Genomic DNA, 19,753 nt, shown 5'->3' with positions numbered 1-19,753 from the left:
CCCGTTGATGGACTGAGATGCCTGACCTGATTGATTTGGGGGTGTTGACTGCCACTACACTGGCTCTCTCACTGGCTCTCCCAGGGCGCTTGGGCTAAGAGGAAGCATAATGAAAAGGCTCCTCCCCGCTTAAAGTGACCTTGGGCTGGGTAGGAGTCCGTCTCACCCCTCTACCCCATCACTCCCCACCCCACGCTGACACTTCACACTCTGTGCACACAGACCAGCCTGGCATACAATCTCAAGGCTCTGGTAAATAAAAAACAATTCCTTCTCACAGCCAGGCTGGGCTACCTGGTACCATCTAACATAATATTTCATTTAATTCTTTTGTATTTGTACCTTACGGAGACCCTGACATATGGTGACTTCCTAAGCGAGACACCTTCCTAAAAAGAAAATACTGGGGGTGTGGAGCTTTTCCTTGACAAGGGAATCTGACCATTCAGGATTGTACAAAGAAGACGGAATCCGTGCCCAAGATCAGAGGCAGGGATTTCTTTTTCTGGGAATAAGTGACTTTCTAGAAAGGTGTTGTTCTTCACAAAGATATAATAACAAGCAGGATGACAAGGGAGGAAAAGGGTCTGCAATCCTATTGCATAGGGAATATCTGAAGGAATATTTATTTAATATACATATATTTTAAAATATCTTTTGATGTAGACCATTTTTAAAGTCTTTATTGAATTTGTCACAATATCACTTCTGTTTTTTGTTTTTTTTGGCCCGAGGCATGTGGGATCTTAGCTCCCCAACCAGGGATTGAACCTGCACCCCCTGCATTGGAAGGCGAAGTCTTAGGCACGGGACCGCCAGGGGAAGTCTCTGAAGGAATATTTAGCCTGAAGAAGAGGAGGGAGTCTGGGAGGGATGGCGGCTATAATACAGTGGAAGGGATATGCATAAGAAATTAGAGGGCTTCCCTGGTGGCGCAGTGGTTGGGAGTCCACCTGCCGATGCGGGGGACACGGGTTCGTGCCCCGGTCCGGGAGGATCCCACATGCCGTGGAGCGGCTGGGCCCGTGAGCCATGGCCGCTGAGCCTGCGCGTCCGGAGCCTGTGCTCCGCAACGGGAGGCCACAACAGTGAGAGGCCCGCGTACCGCAAAAAAAAAAAAAAAAAGGAAATTAGAAAGCCAGCCTCGGCTGTTCTCGAGCTGTGGAAATTAGGGTAAATTACGTCATCACTTTGAGCCAGGTTCTTCACCTGGTATTAGCAGTAACTGCCTTGCTAACTTCACTGACTTGTCTCTTATGGGATTACTTGTGTGAAAATACATTGAGAAATAGAGCATTATACATATACATTACATGTAGATTATCTAAAGGACTCTTTGGCAGAAGAGGTATCAGCTTCTTATTTTTTCTCCTGAGAGAGCAAAACCAAGACCGCTGGAGTGCCACCAGAGAGCCAAGTGAACTTAATGGAAAAACAGACCTGCGGAGCTTTAGAAGATGGGCATTGGCTGCCTTGTAAGGTATTGAAAACGAGACAACAGGCCCAAAATGGATTCGCTTATGCTAGCCACAGGTCACCAAACTGAGACTTAACTCCATTACAGAGTTAAGTCTTCGGCTCTCCCAGAAATGGAATCTTAAACCAGTCAATCCGAAATCACCTTATCAGCACTAGGTAGGTAACCTGCCTGATAGACCCCTGCCACCCCTGAAGGAAAGTAACCTTGCAATAACCAACCCGTTTTATTGCCCAGAATGACTTCCTTATTCCTGCTTCCTTCTGCCTATAAAAAGTCTTTCACTTGGTACAGCTCCTCAGAGCTCCTTTCTATCTGCTAGACGGGATGCTGCCCGATTCATGAGTTGTGAATAAAGCCAGTAAGATCTTTCAAATGTACTCAGCTGAATTTTGTTTTTTAATGAAGGTAATGAGCTCCCCTACAATAGAAAAATTCAAGCAGAGGTTAAATTATCTTTAGTCAAGGGTAAGTCAAGTCCAGGAGGCTCCTACATTTGGTGGGGAGTTGAATGAATAAACCTTCAAGATCTTGGGGGCGTCTAAGACTTTGTGATCCACCACTGACAGGTGGCATGATCTGAAATACCGGGCCGGTGTGGTGATGAAGTTACATTAGGTTTTATCTGTACGTCCTCTCGCTCTGCCCTGCTGAGCACACTGTCGTGCACATGTGTGAATCTGGGAGGTACAGAGCAGAGTGAGGCTGGCCGGGAGCTTGGGGACTGACAGTCTGGCCTCATTATCACCAAGCTGATATTTTCAATTGATTGAGCACCTTCTGTGCCAGCCCCAGTTCTAGTTACTGGAGATACAAAGAGGATTCATAGCCCTAACCTCAGAGTGTTGTGGTCATAACCAATCCAGGGTAAATATACAGGTGTTCTAGAAAGAGACTTGACGAGGTTGCTCTCTGGGCAGTGAAACATGAAAAGGAGAATAAAGCTGTTTTAGAAACCTGCCAAGTATGACCTGCTTCATCAATGTCTCTATCTGATTAAAAATCAAAACACTGGAGAAAAAAGCAGAGAAAACCCAGGCACTGTGTGAGCAAAAATTATACGTACCCCAACCAACAATGCAGAATTTAAGGATGTATTTTCGGATGTAAGTATTAAACACTTTGACAAGGGCCAGGTACATATGGAATGCTTCCAGGCCCATCCAAGTGAACGAGACCAAGAGAAAATAATGCAGAAATATAGCCACTGAGATGCAGAGGCCTCTTATGTCATACAAAGCAATCCACGAGTCCAAGAGGAACACCAGGTTCAGCAGCAGCAGAGCTGCACACAGCTGGATGAGGATTTTGGAAGGGTAATCCCTCCGGATCTTTCTAAAAGGAAAGGACAAAAAAAGAATTAGCATCACAATCTGCCAACGTTTATGTGAACATATCTGTGTTCTAAGCAATTTATTTGTATTTTTTGGTAAATGTCTATATGTATAAATTTCGTCTCTTTGAGCGTGGGTGTGTATGTGTGTGTGGGGGGAGGCATTAAAGCCAACAATAACAACAAAGGGAAAATCGAAACCGAATCATCTGTGATAACCATATGGAAAATTCATGTTTATATTTCAGTGGAACCTTTTAATACATGCCGACTATTGACCCATCCTTTCAAATAGTTTGTAGTGGAATCTTCTGAGCACCCACCTCCACTTCTCCCAAACTACTTCTAGAAGCATTGTGCTGCTTCTCATACAATAGGCTCCTCTATTCAGATCTTCAAAAAGCCAGATTCTCCTCTTATCTTATGTTAGTAGTTAAAATGAGATCATGGAAAGAAGAGTTCAAACTATAGCTAAATGAAACAGCCGTAGGAAAATACAGCTAACTGATGACACGTACATGTTTATGCGTGTGAAATTAGATCTGGTGAGATCACTCTGAGTAATGGTTGGCCTTATAGTAATTTAGTCTCATTAATCGTATTTCCAAAGGTCCACTAGAAGATCTGTGGTCACAGCTGGACCCTAAGTTTGGCACTAAAAGTAAATTTGTGCATTTCCTGATCAGTGTCCAAAATCTAAATCCCAGAACTTACATATTATTTCATTTAGTTAATGCAATAAAAGTGCCTATATTTCTTTTCCGACAGAATTTATTGGAATCCCCCCCCAGAAGTGACCAAAGGGACCCTTCTGATAAGGCAAGAAGGAGATGCTGTCATTTGGAATGTCATTCTTGCTTTGACCTACAAAGCCACACTCACTGAGTATCTGTATTTTTCAGTGACACTTGATACACTTTATTCTTCTTCATCCCCACACCCGTTAATGCATTGAATCTTTTGTGTTTGCTCACTATTATTTAGAAACTTAACATATTAAACACAGCTCTTGTGCTGTACATGGAGCTATGGTCTACTTCACATTGTAAGCTCTTGGGTTTCGGGGTCTGCACCCATCTTTCATTTCTCACTTAATGCCAGCTAGGTACCAGGCATCATTTTAGGGTACAAGGATGATTAAGACACAACCCCTGCCTTCAGTGAGGGCATGAACTAGTGGAAGGAAGGAAGTATATAAACCAAAAAGTCCCATGAAGTTTTACATATAGGTGGCCCCACTAGATGGGTGGACAGGATAAGCTAGGCCAAGGAGCATGCTTAATTAATTAATAGACTTTGGCAATTGAGGTGGTACGTCATATAATCCAAGTTTCCAGTTGTGGATACTCACTCAAAGGCTATGTAGGTTACAAGAGTAACTGACAAAAAAATTGACGAAAGCCCACAACCAATATAGGTGATAAATGTCAGGGCCATTATCTGAGCCGGTGGCAAGGATGTTCGAGACAAGTCCTGGAAAATAAAATATTGCTTTCAAGACCAAATATTTTTAAATAAATAACAGAGTCATAATTTACATTTATTGGGTATTCAGGTACCCGTCCATAGTTCGTTCAACAAACCTACAAGATAGGCGCAATTATTATCATCATGTAAAGATAATAAAACTGAGGCCCAGAGAGGATAAGTAATTTGCCAAGGGTCACACAGCTACAAAGTAGAGGAGCCAGGATCCAAATTCAGGTCTGGCCGACTCCAAAGCCCATGTACTTGATCACTGCATTATGGTGCACTGGAAAAGCACCAGGCTAGACGTCAAAAGACTTGAATTTGGCTTCCGGCTCTTATATTTCTTAGTTCTATGACTGTAGACAATTACCTAACAAGTGAGTCTTGATTCTGACTTCATTAATATGAAAATAACAACTCCCTATTCTACCTATCTTGCTGGATTGTTGGGAAGATTAAATAAAATAATTTATGTCAAATGTTTTATAAAATTTTAAAGTGCATTAAAACTACTTTATTACCCATTTTAATCTGAATTCCCTAGTCCTCTTATAGCTATCTTAAAAAGAAAAACTTAAATGTAAAAATAGAATGCGAAAAAATACTTCTACGTTCAAGTATTTTCCTTCAAGTACATTTGCTTATTAGAAGAGTCATTTCATTGGTCTATAACTTTGCCACAATATCATGAAACCTGCTGATCTATCAAAGTTATCCATCAGATTAGACATCATGGTATGATCCCCAGCTAACCCTCAGACCCAAATCTAAGGCCAGGTAGAGTGGGGATATTACCAGTAGGACGCCGAAGCTTGTAAGGTGGCTGCAGGTACAGGTGGTTTCATTTAGCCTCCTGTCTTTGACAGAGCAGCCATCAGATGACCAGCCTCCTCTGCCACCTGTTGGCATTGGAAAGAGTGTCTGCCCCGTCAGCAAAGCCACTGCGCCAATCACTGCTCCTCCCTCCCTGCTCCCCCTCCCCTTCCCACTCAAGACTGAAAAAGTTATGTCTGGAACCTACCGTTTCTGCCCAAGTCCCAAAATACACATCTCACTGTTAAGTCATCCTGTAACAGAAAGATAAACTACAAATAATTAATTTACAGAACTGAAAAAACTGGAAAGCGATTAAAAAAAAAACGGTATTTTAAAATTTCAGAATCTCGTTCCTGATTCTAGGAGAGTTCTTATTTTACACTGGTCTCTAGAAGCAAGTGAGTCTCATATACGTCAGCACTTAAACTCAGCAATTGTGCATAGGAATCACCTTGAGGCCTTGCTAAAAGGCACATTCTGATTCAGTGGGTCTGGGGTGGGGCCTGAGAGTCTGCATTTCTAGCAAGTTCCCAGGTGATGCTGATGCTGCAGGTCTGCAAACCACACTTTGAGCAGCGAGGTCATAGATGATGCTCAATGTGAACTGAACCAAGATGCTTCCTCTTTGGAGGTGAGAATCAGACCTGTAGCCGCAGATATAAAGCACTGAAAACTGGCAAGAAGAGCTTGCTTTTTACACTGCTCCTTCTTGGAAATTAGGAAGGCAGTTATTAGGCATGTTAAAACCCAACGGAGTGACTATGTGATTCTAGTCTTACACGCTGCCCTAACTGGGTCTAAGGATCTGCTGAATCTACTTTTTTCAGGCAAAGTCTTACAGCCATAGTTTGCATGAGGTGTTTCTGGTCAACGAACAGACCAGACAGGCCCCGCCCACCTGGCTCCGGTGGATGTGCTTTAATGTAACCGTCACGTTTCTTGTCAAATTCTTGACTGTCAGGTTCGCCACGCTCGAGGAAATGACATAGCTGATCAGAGAGAGGTTCTCCAAGGCAGGGTCCTAGCACACCAAAGAATCAACAAGATGGCAAGGGAAAATGAAATGTTATCAGAGAATTTTAGAGCTAGACGGGACCCTAAGGACTATTTAGTCCACACTGGTTTATTTTACTACCTGGGTCAGGAATTCAGGGGCAGGGAGTAAAGTGACTTTCCCAAGGACCATAATGAGAGGCAGAGCTTATTCCACTATACAATGCTCTAAATGCTGAGTTAAATTTCACAGATTGACACAACGAGACCCTCATGAATCTTAAAGGGAACATAACATTAAGCCATTTAAGCTGTGTGTTCCTGAGCAAGTTACTTAACCTCTCTGTGCCTCCATAGCCTCATCTGTAAAACTGGGATAATTCAATAGTTCCTCCCTCATGATGTTGTTGAGAGGATTAGAGTTAACATTTCTAAGTGCTTATGATACTGCACGGCAGGTGATAAATGCTATGTGAGTGTCAGTTATTGTTATTTATCCTCAGCAGCATCATTAGGTCCTGTTTAAAAATAAACTACAGGGTTTCCCTGGTGGCGCAGTAGTTGAGAGTCCGCCTGCCGATGCAGGGGACACGGATTCGTGCCCCGGTCTGGGTAGATCCCACATGCCGCGGAGCGGCTGGGCCCGTGAGCCATGGCCACTGAGCCTGCGCGTCCGGAGCCTGTGCTCCGCAACGGGAGAGGCCACAACAGTGAGGGGCCCGCATACCGCAAAAAAAAAAAAAAAAAGAGAGAGAGAGAGAGAAAAAAATAAACTACAGCTTTTCAGCAATTCATGTGACTTATAGCAGGCTTAAGAATATGTGAGGATTAAAAGAAATAAAACTCCCTCAGTCCCCTCCAAAACCGAAACCAAAAGCAATTAGAGGCAACTTTACCTGAAACAGGGCAGGTGTTTCAAAAAAGTTGAACTGCACCCTGGAAGCCAGCTCCACATCATTAGCTGGTAAATTACTCATCAGCGAAGAAGGCAGAGTAATAACACCAATACTATTCTCAGGAGCCTGAGTTTCCAGAGAAACCTGAAAATCAAGTAAAAGATCATAAAGACACCTGGGGCTAGTATAATGAAGAGATGGAAAACACAACACCTAATTAAGATGGAGGATCCTGTAAGGGCATTTATTTGTGGTGTCTCTATGTACAATTGGTTCTTCTTTTTTCTCTGACTGCTATGAAATTAGAGGATGTGTAATAGGGAGATGAGGCCTCGGAGCAGGAAAGGAAACATTTTAAGGATAAAGGATATACAGAAACAGAAAGTGCAGGATACTATATGTCAATTATATCTCAATAAAGCTAGGGTGGGAGGGGAGAAAGTTCAGGATAACTGCAGACCCCAAGGAAACCACAGCAGCAGACACACCAACTTGGTGACCTGTTAGGGCAAAGTCATCATAGAACCACATGCACTAAACTTGTAAAGGGAAGACTAGACAAATTAAGTTTAAAGGCGAGACTTGGTTTTACTTGCATGTTTCCAGTCCCCAATCCCTCTAAAAGAAAACACTAGAAGCAGGATTGATATACAGCACCACTATTCACACCAGTGTAGTCGTAACACTTGTTAAAATATTGAAATGGGGACTTCCCTGGTGGCACACTGGTTAAGAATCCGCCTGCCAATGCAGGGGACATGGGTTCGAGCCCTGGCCCAGGAAGATCCCACATGTGACGGAGCAACTAAGCCCATGCGCCACAACTACTGAGCCTGCGCTCTAGAGCCTGCAAGCCACAACTACTGAGCCCACGTGCCACAACTACTGAAGCCCGTGCTCCGCAACAAAAGAAGCCACCGCAATGAGAAGCCCGCGCACTGCAACGAAGAGTAGCCCCCACTTGCCGCAACTAGAGAAAGCCCGCGCGCAGCAACGAAGACCCAATGCAGCCAAAAATAAATAAATAAATTTATATATTAAAAAAATTACTGAAATGGGTCGAAAAGTAGCTTGTACCGAACGTAAAATAGATAGCTAGTGGGGAAGCAGCCGCATAGCACAGGGAGATCAGTTCGGTGCTTTGTGACCATCTAGAGGGGTGGGATAGGGAGGATGGGAGGGAGACGCAAGAGGGAGGGGATATGGGGATATATGTATACACACAGCTGATTCACTTTGTTATACAGCAGAAACTAACACACCACTGTAAAGCAATTATACTCCAATAAAGATGTTAAAAGAAAAGAAAAAGCGAAGTAGCCGGTGTCCCTGCTCTCTCCCAACTGCCTAGAACCCGCTGGACACCTCCCCGACTTGACTGCCCCCCCGCAAACTTCCACAAGCCAGCTGCTGAAGGGTTAACACTGGGCACAACGAGGGCCTCTGAGATCCTGCTCCAGGCAAGACCAATGTCCTTTTTCTTGATTCTGTGGTGCCCCACTGTTCTAGATGTTAAATATTTTGAATATCACCCCTGAGTATAGCAGTAATTGCCTCAATCATGAAGTACACAAGGACTATAATCATATACAAAAAAAGGTCTTTTCCACAATAAACTAGGATGTACCTGAAGATTTGCAGGGTCTTGAGCAGCAAAAGTAGTTGTGTCAAAATTACTGGCATTCACTCTGATCACAGTCAGAGCCAAAGAAGGGGAGGTCAGACTTATGGTCTTGGTTGAAAAATTCAGCTGTAAGCCAATGTCATCCACTACTTTTAGCAATCTGTAAAGAGAAGTAGCCGTTCAAATTCACTCCCACTTTGTTTTCCCCAGTCTAAGCAGAATATTGAGTAGAAACTTAACAAGTCATCATGAACCTCGTACGTGAGAGAAAAATACTTGGCTTTAATTAATCATATAGAAGCATCATTATCATTAGAGGGTCCCCTCTCATGACCACATCAGTTTGCTAAGTCATACCTTTGGGCCAAAGGGGCCAGCAAGGTGGGCGGGGAATGAAGGAGTCTGCTGACTTGGTTTATCATTTGTCCTGCGAGGTTAGGCTCCAAGCTGCCTAAGGAAAGAACTTTCTCCATCCGGGACACTTGGTTCTCAAGCTCAGAAACACTGACGCTGCTGGTGTGAACAATTTCTATAACAGAGAGCCAAATCACTTTCTGAACACATAATGGAAAAAGCACTAATGAAGAAACACACATAGACTCTGTGACCTAGCAAACCCACTCCTAGGTATTTGCCCCAAGGAGATGAAAACCTGTCTTAAGAAGACATGTTCATAAATGTTGATAGTAGCCTCTTTCATAATAGTCCCAAACTAGAAACAACCCAAATGTCCATCAACTGGAGAATGAGGAAACAAACTGTGGTCCATCCATACAGTGGACTATTACTCAGTAATAAAAAGGAATGAACTGCTGATAAATGCAACAACATGGACAGGTCTCCAACAGTCCAATGTATTATGTTACATGAAAGAAGCCAGACTCAAAAGGCTACATACTGTATGATTCTCTTCATGTGACATTCCAGAAAAACTGAAAGCATAGGGAAACAAAACATATCAGTGGTGCCCAGAGGTTTGGGGTAGTAGGTAGGAGTTGACTACAAAGGGACACGAGGGAACGTTGGGGATAGTGGAAACGTTATATATCATGATGGTGGTTACGTGACTGTGGGCATTTATCCAACCTCATAGAACATCTATAGAACTGGATGAATTTTATTGTAGGTAAATTATACTTCAAGAAACCTAACTAAAAAAAAATGTAAAAGCACATTAGTGTATTTAGTGTATATCTGTATAAGCATAAATATACATGTATTTAATTTACAGCATGAATACAGAACTTTGTGTGGGTAACTAAAAGCTTAGTTATGTGCTTAGTTATGTGGGTAACTTAGTTATGTGGGTAACCAAAAGCTTAGGAAAGGAGAATATTATGAAATCAACAGCTGGACTACCAGCTGTAAGCCTGATTTTTAGTAATGTTTTTAATTGGGAGACAATGATATAAACCTGTCTAACAACAAAGAAGTCTCTCTTTTAATTTTATTGAAGTATAGTGGATTTACAATGTTGTGTTTATTTCTGCTGTACCGTAAAGGGACTCACTTATACATATATATATTCTTTTTCATATTCTTTTCCATTATGGTTTATCACAGGATATTGAATATAGTTCCCTGCACTATATACAGTATGACGTTGTTTATCCATTCTATATATACTAGTTTGCATCTGCTAATCCCAAACTCCCAATCCTTCCCTCCCCTATCCCTCTCCCCCTTGGCAACCACAAGTCTGTTCTCTATGTCTTGTGAGTCTGTTTCTGTTTTGTAGATAAGTTCATTTGTGTCATATTTTAGATTCCACATATAAATGATATCATATGGCATTTGTCTTTCTCTTTCTGACTTACTTCGCTTAGTATGATAATCTCTAGGTCCATCCACGTCGCTGCAAATGGCATTACTTCATTCTTTTTTTTTTTAATTTTTATTTATTTTTTGGCTGCGTTGGGTCTTTGTTGCTGTGTGTGGGCTTTCTCTAGTTGCGGTGTGTGGGCTCAGTAGTTGTGGCACACGGGCCTTAGAGTGCATGGGCTTCAGTAGTTGCGGCGTGTGGGCTCTAGGGCACGTGGGCTTCAGTAGTTGTGGCACACAGGCTCAGTAGTTGCAGCAGGCAGGCTCTAGAGCGCCGGCTCAGTAGTTGTGGCACATGGGCTTAGTTGCTTGGCGGCATGTGGGATCTTCCCAGTCCAGGGATTGAACCTGTGTCCCCTGCATTGGCAGGAGGATTCTTAACCACTGCACCACCATGGAAGTCCTATTTCATTCTTTTTAATAGCTGAGTAATATTTCATTGTATATATATGTATAAAACACATATATATAAAAAACATATCTTCGGGCTTCCCTGGTGGCACAGTGGTTGAGAGTCCGCCTGCCGATGCAGGGGACACGGGTTCGTGCCCCGGTCTGGGAGGATCCCACATGCCGCGGAGCGGCTGGGCCTGTGGACCATGGCCACTGAGCCTGCGCGTCCGGGGCCTGTGCTCCGCGGCAGGAGAGGCCACAACAGTGAGAGGCCCGCGTACCGCCAAAAAATATATATATATCTCTTCTTTATCCATTCATCTGTCGATGGACATTTAGGTTGTTAACATGTCTTGGCTATTGTAAATAGTGCTATGAACACAGGGGGTGCATGTATCTTTTCAAATTTTCGTTTTGTCTTTGTATATGCCCAGGAGTGGGATTGCTGGATCATATGGCAACTCTATTTTTAGTTTTCTGAGGAACCTCCGTACTGTTCTCAATAGCGGCTGCACCAATTACATCCCCACCAACAGTGTAGGAGGGTTCCCTTTTCTCCACGCCCTCTCCAGCATTTATTATTTGTAGACTTTTTAATGATGGCCATTCTGACCGGTGTGAGGGGATACCTCACTACAGTTTTGATTTGCATTTCCCTAATAATTAGCAATGATGAGCATCTTTTCATGTGCCTATTGGCCACCTGTATGTCTTCTAACAAAGAAGTCTCTTAATTTCACCACCTAACATCCTATTTCTTATTTTGCATATTCCCTTCTAATCTTTATCCACCTGTTATAACTTACTATTACAAACATGGTGTGCAAACTATTTACTGTCGCGTTATTTTCACTTCACTCAAGACTTGAAAAATGCCCCAAGTTTCTGTCTAGCTGTTCTTATGCACAGCTGCGTAATAGACATTTTGTTGAGGTGGCGTATCATATTTCATCATTCCTCTCTTGTGGAATTCAAAAATATCTCCAGTCATTTGGCTCCAGATCTCCTGGGGATGCTTGCCCGGCGTAGAGGAGGCAGGACCACAGCTCGAGCTCCAATCTCATGTCGCCAAGAAGTTGGCTTTGCCTCCCACCCTCCAAATTCTAGAGGAAGGCCTGCTTCTTACTCACTGGCTTGAAACTCCAGAGAGTAACCAGAGTTCTCTCTGCTTCCTTCCCTCTTCCCTTTATCTTTTTAACCCTAAGCCTACTTTGTGTCCGGGGAGCCCCGTGCAGTTTCCATGGCATTCTCATGTCCGCCACGGTTCCAGACCTATGAGGATAGTGGGATTATTTCCATCTTCAGGCAGAGCAGGCTAAGTCAGGGGGAGCTAAATGGCTTATTCTGGATCCCACCGCCTGTGAGGGCCTGGGCAGACCCACCCCTAGGTCTTCTGAATTCTCTTCTCCTCCTCACGGCTACTGTGGCTCAGCCCCAGCTCTGGCACTCTGTGACTGACTGGTTTTCAGGAACATCAATGTTTTCTTTTGTCTTCTGTCTAAATGGAGTTACTGTGTTTAATAGTTCAAAATCTTTCTCTTCAGAATGTCGAAAACAGTGACCCAACAACCTTTTGTAGGAGAAAGAAACCTATAAAAGAACTCATCGTGACAAAATGAGATCTGTGTTTGCCTCAGAGCTATTTCTCTTGGCCGAACAATCAAACTCAGCCCTATCTATGTTCTAAGAATGCCCAAAGGAAAGCTCTCAAAATCAAGTAGGCATCACAAAAGCAAAGGCTTAACGTGGTTTCATTACAGGTATTTTGATTTGGCAGGCTGGCAGCTGGGTTTCACGTGACCAGAATTACAACAAACGTGGGAGCAGCGTTGCTCCCTGTACTTACCTGTCTTGTCAGGAGGTGTGCTGGTCGTGTTGACATTCACAGGGGCAGACGTGGTGCGAGAGGGAGGTAAGGATTTCACAGGTGGCAGGGTGTGGGAAAGATGAGTTGGAGGCACAGGGGAAGAGATAGTTCCAGACTGGGGGAGCATATCAATGGCAGGGCTGGAAGCTATGGGAGCTGAAGGCTGGGGAGAAGAAAGGGGAATCACCCCTGTTGGAGAGTGAGGGCTCTGGATTACAGACGGATGAGCTAGAGGCTCAGTAAAAGAGAAGGCACTGGAGGCCTGGGACACAATGGTGGCCTGAGGAGCAACTGCGATGGAATTGCTGGAAGAAGAAAATGGTGTACCATGTGGATGACCAGCAAGACACACAACGGGATCCTGCACGTCACTAAAGGAAAGAGTCAGAGAGATGCACGTGAGACACGAATGAGCTACAGAGGCTAATCTCTTCTTCTGGCAACCATCTGACACCACCACTGTGACATGGCTCCACCAGGGACCTGCCACTGCACATCCTCTGTGGACCTGCTACTGGCCTCCTGCCCCTGCCCATTGCCACCACCTTCTCCCTGGAAGGGGAATTAGCCAGGAGGGATGCTCTTTCATGAATTCCCAGTTCTGCTTCACTTGTTCACTGCCGCTCCCTGACTCTATCAGTCAGTTGAGGAGATCTTGTAACATTTCCAGGTGCTTCTTGCAGAGGGGAGCTATTAAACGCCCTGCGACCCAACTGGTAGTTTCCATATACTAGGAATCTGTCTTTTTTGGTGTTTTTTTTGATTTTACAAAATTTACTCTCAAAGAAAATGGAATCACATGCCCAAACTGTGCCCAACATACTTAAAATTTTTCTAAAAACTGAATCAAATGCCAAAATACCATTTTCCTTTAATATTCAAATCCACACTGACAAAACTGGCTCATCATTTTTGGAACAACTGATTCGACTTAGAAGCTAAAGCACACCCATTTCAAAACTATGTCTGTCCATAATAGATCCACTAACTCTTGTGTCAACTCAGTATTAACAACGGCTTCAAAGTGGTATGGCGTAAACTGAAAAGCAGTTCTAAATTTACCAGTAACAACAAAATGTTCTTCAAATTTTTCTTACAGTTTTTGCAACCAAAGTACATAATTCTGTCAATTACAATTACAATCTTCTGCATATTGATTGATAGAAGAGAAAAATATGTAGAAATCACTATTATTAATTTGTAGAATGGAATTTTTAATTCTAGCAAATTCTTGTACTGGTCTTGGTGGGTCACAAATAAGCTTTTCCTTTCCAAGAAACTTCAAATTTAGGTCGTTCACATGCACACTGGTGATACTGGCTAGGAAAGGTAAATCACACTGCCATTTTTTTTTCTTCAACGTATTGAATTTTGTTTCAAGAAAATCTCGAATTGGAGTTAACAATACATAAATTTTTGTGAAACTGATGAGCATAGGAATCTGTCTGGATCAATTTTATACTGCTATAGCCTGCCATGGTCCTAACTAGCACGTAGTATGTGAACAAGAAATGCTTGCTGAATGAAAACATGGATCAAGCTGGGGCCAAAGGGGTGGTCCCCAGCTTGTACATCAGCTACACCCTCAATGTTACTGTAGCCCAGTGGTTCTCAACCTTGGCTGTGCCTGAGAATTACGTAGAGGACTTTTTTTTAAAAACAGAGAGATTTCTGTGGCCTTCTCCTAAGTATCTGATTCAGTTGGTCCTGGAGTGGGGCTGAGATTCCCAGGCCCATGTATTTTCATGACATGGAAGACTGAGAAGAACTCATCTACCATCTGGCATAAAATCCACCAGTCTTCAGGGGACAAGGCAACAAATTATCACTCAGGGAAGACTCTGGTGGATCCAGTTTTAGATGGTGACTTAGAACACCAGTGAGAATGTATTCCTGGAGCTTCTCTTGGGTTAGAGGAGGGAGGAATATCAGGTTGAGAGACCTAAGGAAAGTCATACCCATAAAAAGAAATGCTGGCTCAACCCAGTCTGGGCCAGGCACCCAGCGAGAAGCCTCTCCCCACGGCCTGATGTTCGGGAAGCAGTATGGACAAAGGGGTGCCAGATAGAAAGATGATGAGTCGCGAAGCCTTGGCTGGGGCTCCAGCTCTCACTACTCCTCTGGGCAATCCACCCAACTTCTCTGAGCCTCCATTCCCTAAATTGTATAATGCGGCAACCCATCTGGCCAAGCTGTGGCAAAGGTGCTTTGAGAAGTGTAAATTAAATTTCCTTCATATTATCTGGGGGCTGCAGCAGCCGGACCCCTTAGCATGGGGCTCCCATTCGCTGGGCTCAACCATGAAGAGGCTGCCCTGTATTGCTCTCATCACTTCTGCTAATCAGAGCCCTTAACCCACTGGGTGACGTACGTGGTGAGCAGCAGAGCAGTGGCGGGCAACGCCACCTATACGTTAGAAACCTTGGAGCACTTCAGCACCAGTGCCGGGGCTCCCAACCCAAACCAAATGAGCGAGAATCTCCGCGGTGGGTGCAGGCATCCATATTCATTTTAATGTGCTTCTTTGCCGAGGCCTAGCCTAATACAGTAAACTGTACTAATCTTACATTTAGAGCTTGAAGGATTATAAAAATTGTAATTGTAATATGTGTACACCTCTATCATCACCACCCGGATCAAAATATAGAGTATTTCCAGCACCCAGAAGGAGACCTTGACACATCAGTTCTAAAAGAGCCCCATGTGTTTCTAATTGGTTCTTAAGAACCAATGCATTGGAAAGACACTGGGCCATCATCTAATTCTAGCCTAATTTTTAAAAAGTCCAGAAACCTAGGCTGCACCCCAGACCAATGACATCCCTAGCTCTGCGGGTGGGAGGCAGGCATCAGCGCATGTACGTATGTATGCATGTATGTATGTATGCATGTATGTACATGCTGTGCCGCGTGGCTTGTGGGATCTTAGTTCCCTGACCAGGGATTGAACCCGGGCCCCAGCAATGAAAGTGCCAAGTCCTAACCACTGGACCACCAGGGAATTCCCAGCATTGCTGTTTTTAAAACTCCCCAGATGATTGCAACATACAGCCAGGGTTGAGAACCACTGTTCTACAGTCTAGAACTCCACTACTCAAAGTGGGGTCCATGAACCAGCTTCACCTGGTTCCCCCAATGTTAATATCTAACATTTGGAGTTTAACCCAAATAGCTACCAAAATTTAGCATATGACAAAGGTGGCATCTCAGGTAACTGAGGAAAATGTGGACTTTTTTTTTTTTTTTTTTTGCTGTACGCGGGCCTCTCACTGTCGCGGCCTCTCCCGCTGCAGAGCACAGGCTCCGGACGCGCAGGCTCAGCCGCTCCGCGGCATGTGGGTTCCTCCCGGACCGGGGCACGAACCCTTGTCCCCTGCATCAGCAGGCAGACTCCCAACCACTGCGCCACCAGGGAAGCCCCAAAAGGTGGACTTTTTAATAAATGGTGCTGGGACCACTAGATAGACATTGGAAGAAGATTAAATTAGACCCATACCTCCCACCACATAAGAATAAGTTCCAAGTGGATCTAATGTAAAAGCAAACAAACAAAAAAAGAAACCATACAAGTACTGTAAAAACACAAGGGTAAATTCCTCTATAGCCAGGCGTAGGGAAAGGCTTTCTAATAATGCCTCCAAATTCACAAGCAATAAAATAAAAGATTGGTAAATTTAACTACATAAAAAAATTTTCATTTGCATGACAAAAACATCACAAACAAAGTCAAAAGATAACTGACAAATTGGAGAGAAAATATTTGCAACATATACCACAGACAAAGGGCTAATATCCACAATATAGAAATATATAAATTACTCTTAAAAACTGATTAAATATCTAGTGGGAAAAAGATATGAACACACAATTCACAAAAATACAAAAAATGGCCCCACATATATGAAAAGAAAATGTTCAAACAGTTTTAATAAGAGAAGTACAAATAACACTAAGACACCATTCCTCATCTACCACACTGGAAAAATTTTTCAGTATGAGGACACGGTCAGTTGGTGAGGCTGTGGGAAGTCAGAATAGTGTCAATGCTCCCCAGGTGATTCTAATGTGCAACCAAGATTGCAAACCATTGGTTTAAAGTGAAGGAAACTTCATACAAAAGAAAACTGTGCTTTTTCCCTAAACTTGAAAGCCCTTCTTCACCGTCAAAATTTCAAATTCCTTAGCCAGCATGGCGATTAAGTAGTATTATTATTATTATTAGGAAAAGGGTCAGCATATTTGCTACATACCACTGCAGTTTTTCTAACTCTTCCGGGGAGGAAGGGCAGGGGATCCTGACAGAACAGCAGCACTGTTCTGCAGGAAACAAAAAGAAAAGAAAGAAGAAAATGCATTGGTCAAGAATAAGGCAAGGTAGAAGCTCAGCTCCGTCAAGTATAACAGTTCTTACACTGATGGGATTTTGAAGAGCATTAGTCTAAAACAGGTGATAAAATAAATTGGATTCCATTATACTGACAATTATATATAAATAGTAGGTGCTCAAAAATATCTATTGAGTGAATCATTTGGGGTTATATGCACACAGTATCAATCGCTCTTCAGCAACTCCTAAGAGAAATTCAGGAGTAAATATATCCCAGCAGCAATCGATCGAGCACTCCAAATAGAATTCTCCCTCTCAGTAGGGTTTGTTTTATCATGATTTGCAATACGGCATACTGAAACTTTACTGAGAAAGCAGGACAAATCACCTTTTCGAGCTCCTTAAAAACTGCCCAAGGACAAAAGAGTCAAAACAGAAAGCTGTAACATATGTAAATTTATTCATTGTATTTTCAATTTTGAAAAGAACACATCAAAGTCATGTGAAAATGAACACAGCAATAAAGACAGAGACAACTTACCCATCCGTCGAATCGTTACTGTTTGCCAAGCAACCATCGCAGTACATATGTTCATTGTCTTATGCAGTTTTATTGTGAATGTACAATTTAATGTGCTATAAAGAGAAATATATATAAACAGAGTATTACTAAACTGGAAACCTACCTACATATTTGTAATTGCTTTTTCAAGCTTAGAGTGAGGAAAGGGGGCACTGATACTGTTAACCTGCAATGTCACCCCAATAAGCTTGTAAACACCCACCTATCAAGGGCTGAACTTTACCCCAAAGACTTTCTAGGATGAAGAATTTATAGAGGTTTACATTCACAGGGACTGCAAACCAGAGACCCTCTGACCACACACAGCTGCTGAGTCGTTTTGCCTGCCCGCATCATGAACATACAGGGGTGAAACCTGGTTGCAAAGACAAGCGTCCTGACATCTACAGTCTTACCACCCACCCACACCACCCGGTGTCTGGAGGCATTTGCGTTTCCATCAGGAGAGCCCTTTCACATACCAGCCTAGATGAATAGCAAGGTCTCTTAAATCCAAAATCTTTCTGGCAGTTCAATTCAGGTCACCAGATAACCAGGAATTTAAGACATTCTATTTCTTTTTTACTTTCGTCTTGGTTTAATGTTGCAAATAATGAAAAGTGAAATAACCAGATACATACAGTGAATAGGAATCCTATCTACAATTTCACGGAAGGCTTGCCTTTATTTGTACCAATGAACCGTCTGATGAGTAGAAACTGTTATTTTCTAGGACTTTTACTCTCACAGAATGCTCAAGATTCGGGTAGTGAGATTATCGACCTAAAAGCCATTGGCTTATGCAGCCAGGACAGCCAATGGACATAATTTCAAATGATAATCTGTGTAACCTCAAATAGCTGTCAGGCAATCTCTGATTCATCCTTGCACACACTTTTTTTTTTTAAAATAAATTTCTTTCTTTGTTTTTGGCTGCACTGGGTCTTTGTTGCTGCACGCGGGCTTTCTCTAGCTGCGGAGAGCGGGGGCTACTCTTCGTTGCGGTGTGCCGGGTTCTCACTGTGATGGCTTCTCTTTTTGCAGAGCATGGGCTCTAGGCGTGTGGGCTTCAGTAGTTGTGGCTCACAGGCTCCAGAGCACAGGCTCAGTAGTTGTGGCGCACAGGCTTAGTTGCTCCGCGGCATGTGGGATCTTCCCAGACCAGGGCTCGAACCCGTGTCCCCTGCACTGGAAGGTGGATCCTTAAACACTGCGCCACCAGGGAAGTCCCGACCCTTGCACACACTTTTTATTTTCTTCTTTTCTCTTTCTTTCCTATCTTTTCCTTCCCCCTCTCTCCTTTTCTCTCCTAGCTCCATAGTTCCTTCTTCTCTGTGTGGCCTTCACCCTGACTGGACCACTGGGAGCCATTTATTGTTCCTATTGGTGGCCTTATGGGGCTAAGGGAACTGATGACCCTTAGCTTCATAGAACCAGAGGCAAATGGCCCAACACCACCCACCCCTCTGTGCTTCATAAAGAAATGAGAATATGGATATGACAGTGATATGTGTTTGGAAGAATAAAAAATTATATATCCAAAATGTCACTAATGTGTATTTATTTTAGAGGAATGCTTTTGAATTTGCACCCTAAGACTCCTTGTACTTTATTTCTCATGAGTAGCGAAATAAGGTTATTTATATAAAAGTATTAAAAATGACTGACCTTTGGGCCTCTGCTGTAGCACACACTATAAAATAAGTCTGAAACAAAAGAAAAAAAAATCCATGTTAGTTTGACAGTTGAAAATGTCAGGCAAGATGACCCAGGACTAATCACAGCATCACAGAATCTTAAAACCACAAGAACCCCTAGGAATCATCCAATTCACATTCCTACCAGATCAACGACATATGATCAAAGCTATTCAGGCCAATACAGGCTCTACTTGGATACCTCTAGTGTCAGGAAACTCATTACCACACAAGGGAGCTCATTCTCCTGGAGCCCTTGTTTTAAGAAACTTGGTTTTACTTACAGGAAAATCTACCCCCTTGTAATGTCCATCCATTGAGCCTAGTTCTGATTTTTGGAGTAATGGAACTAGCCCGTTCATTCTTATACATGACAGATTTGGGGTAATTTGAACACATATCTCCTCAGGAGTACAGAACTCCATGCTCTCCCCCAAATAATAACAATAATTATAAACAAATACAGGATGTACTATGA

The 19,753-nt window shown here is 43.1% G+C and overlaps 1 protein-coding gene across 24 annotated transcripts in view; it reads right to left on the bottom strand.

Annotated features, from left to right (window-relative positions):
* ADGRG2 (adhesion G protein-coupled receptor G2) overlaps positions 1–19,753 on the bottom strand; it is a 183,186-nt gene that overhangs the window by 11,000 nt on the left and 152,433 nt on the right. For 23 of the 24 annotated variants that reach the window (XM_073799588.1, XM_073799592.1, XM_073799589.1 and 20 more), the window contains 12 exons: positions 19,247–19,284; positions 17,558–17,652; positions 16,940–17,006; positions 12,670–13,061; positions 8,967–9,138; positions 8,613–8,769; positions 6,986–7,129; positions 5,995–6,117; positions 5,302–5,347; positions 5,076–5,179; positions 4,162–4,283; positions 2,544–2,812 (listed from right to left, as the gene is read on the bottom strand). In XM_073799588.1, coding sequence (XP_073655689.1) covers positions 2,544–2,812; positions 4,162–4,283; positions 5,076–5,179; positions 5,302–5,347; positions 5,995–6,117; positions 6,986–7,129; positions 8,613–8,769; positions 8,967–9,138; positions 12,670–13,061; positions 16,940–17,006; positions 17,558–17,652; positions 19,247–19,284 — 1,729 coding nt within the window. The remainder of the gene's footprint in view (positions 1–2,543; positions 2,813–4,161; positions 4,284–5,075; positions 5,180–5,301; positions 5,348–5,994; positions 6,118–6,985; positions 7,130–8,612; positions 8,770–8,966; positions 9,139–12,669; positions 13,062–16,939; positions 17,007–17,557; positions 17,653–19,246; positions 19,285–19,753) is intronic. The other variant, XM_073799607.1, reaches the window with a different exon arrangement.

The sequence above is a fragment of the Tursiops truncatus genome, chromosome X (assembly GCF_011762595.2).
Source record: "Tursiops truncatus isolate mTurTru1 chromosome X, mTurTru1.mat.Y, whole genome shotgun sequence".
In the NCBI taxonomy this organism is placed as follows: domain Eukaryota; kingdom Metazoa; phylum Chordata; class Mammalia; order Artiodactyla; family Delphinidae; genus Tursiops; species Tursiops truncatus.
The sequence above is the reverse complement of the archived record's forward strand: the minus strand, read 5'-3'. Positions and strand labels throughout refer to the sequence as shown.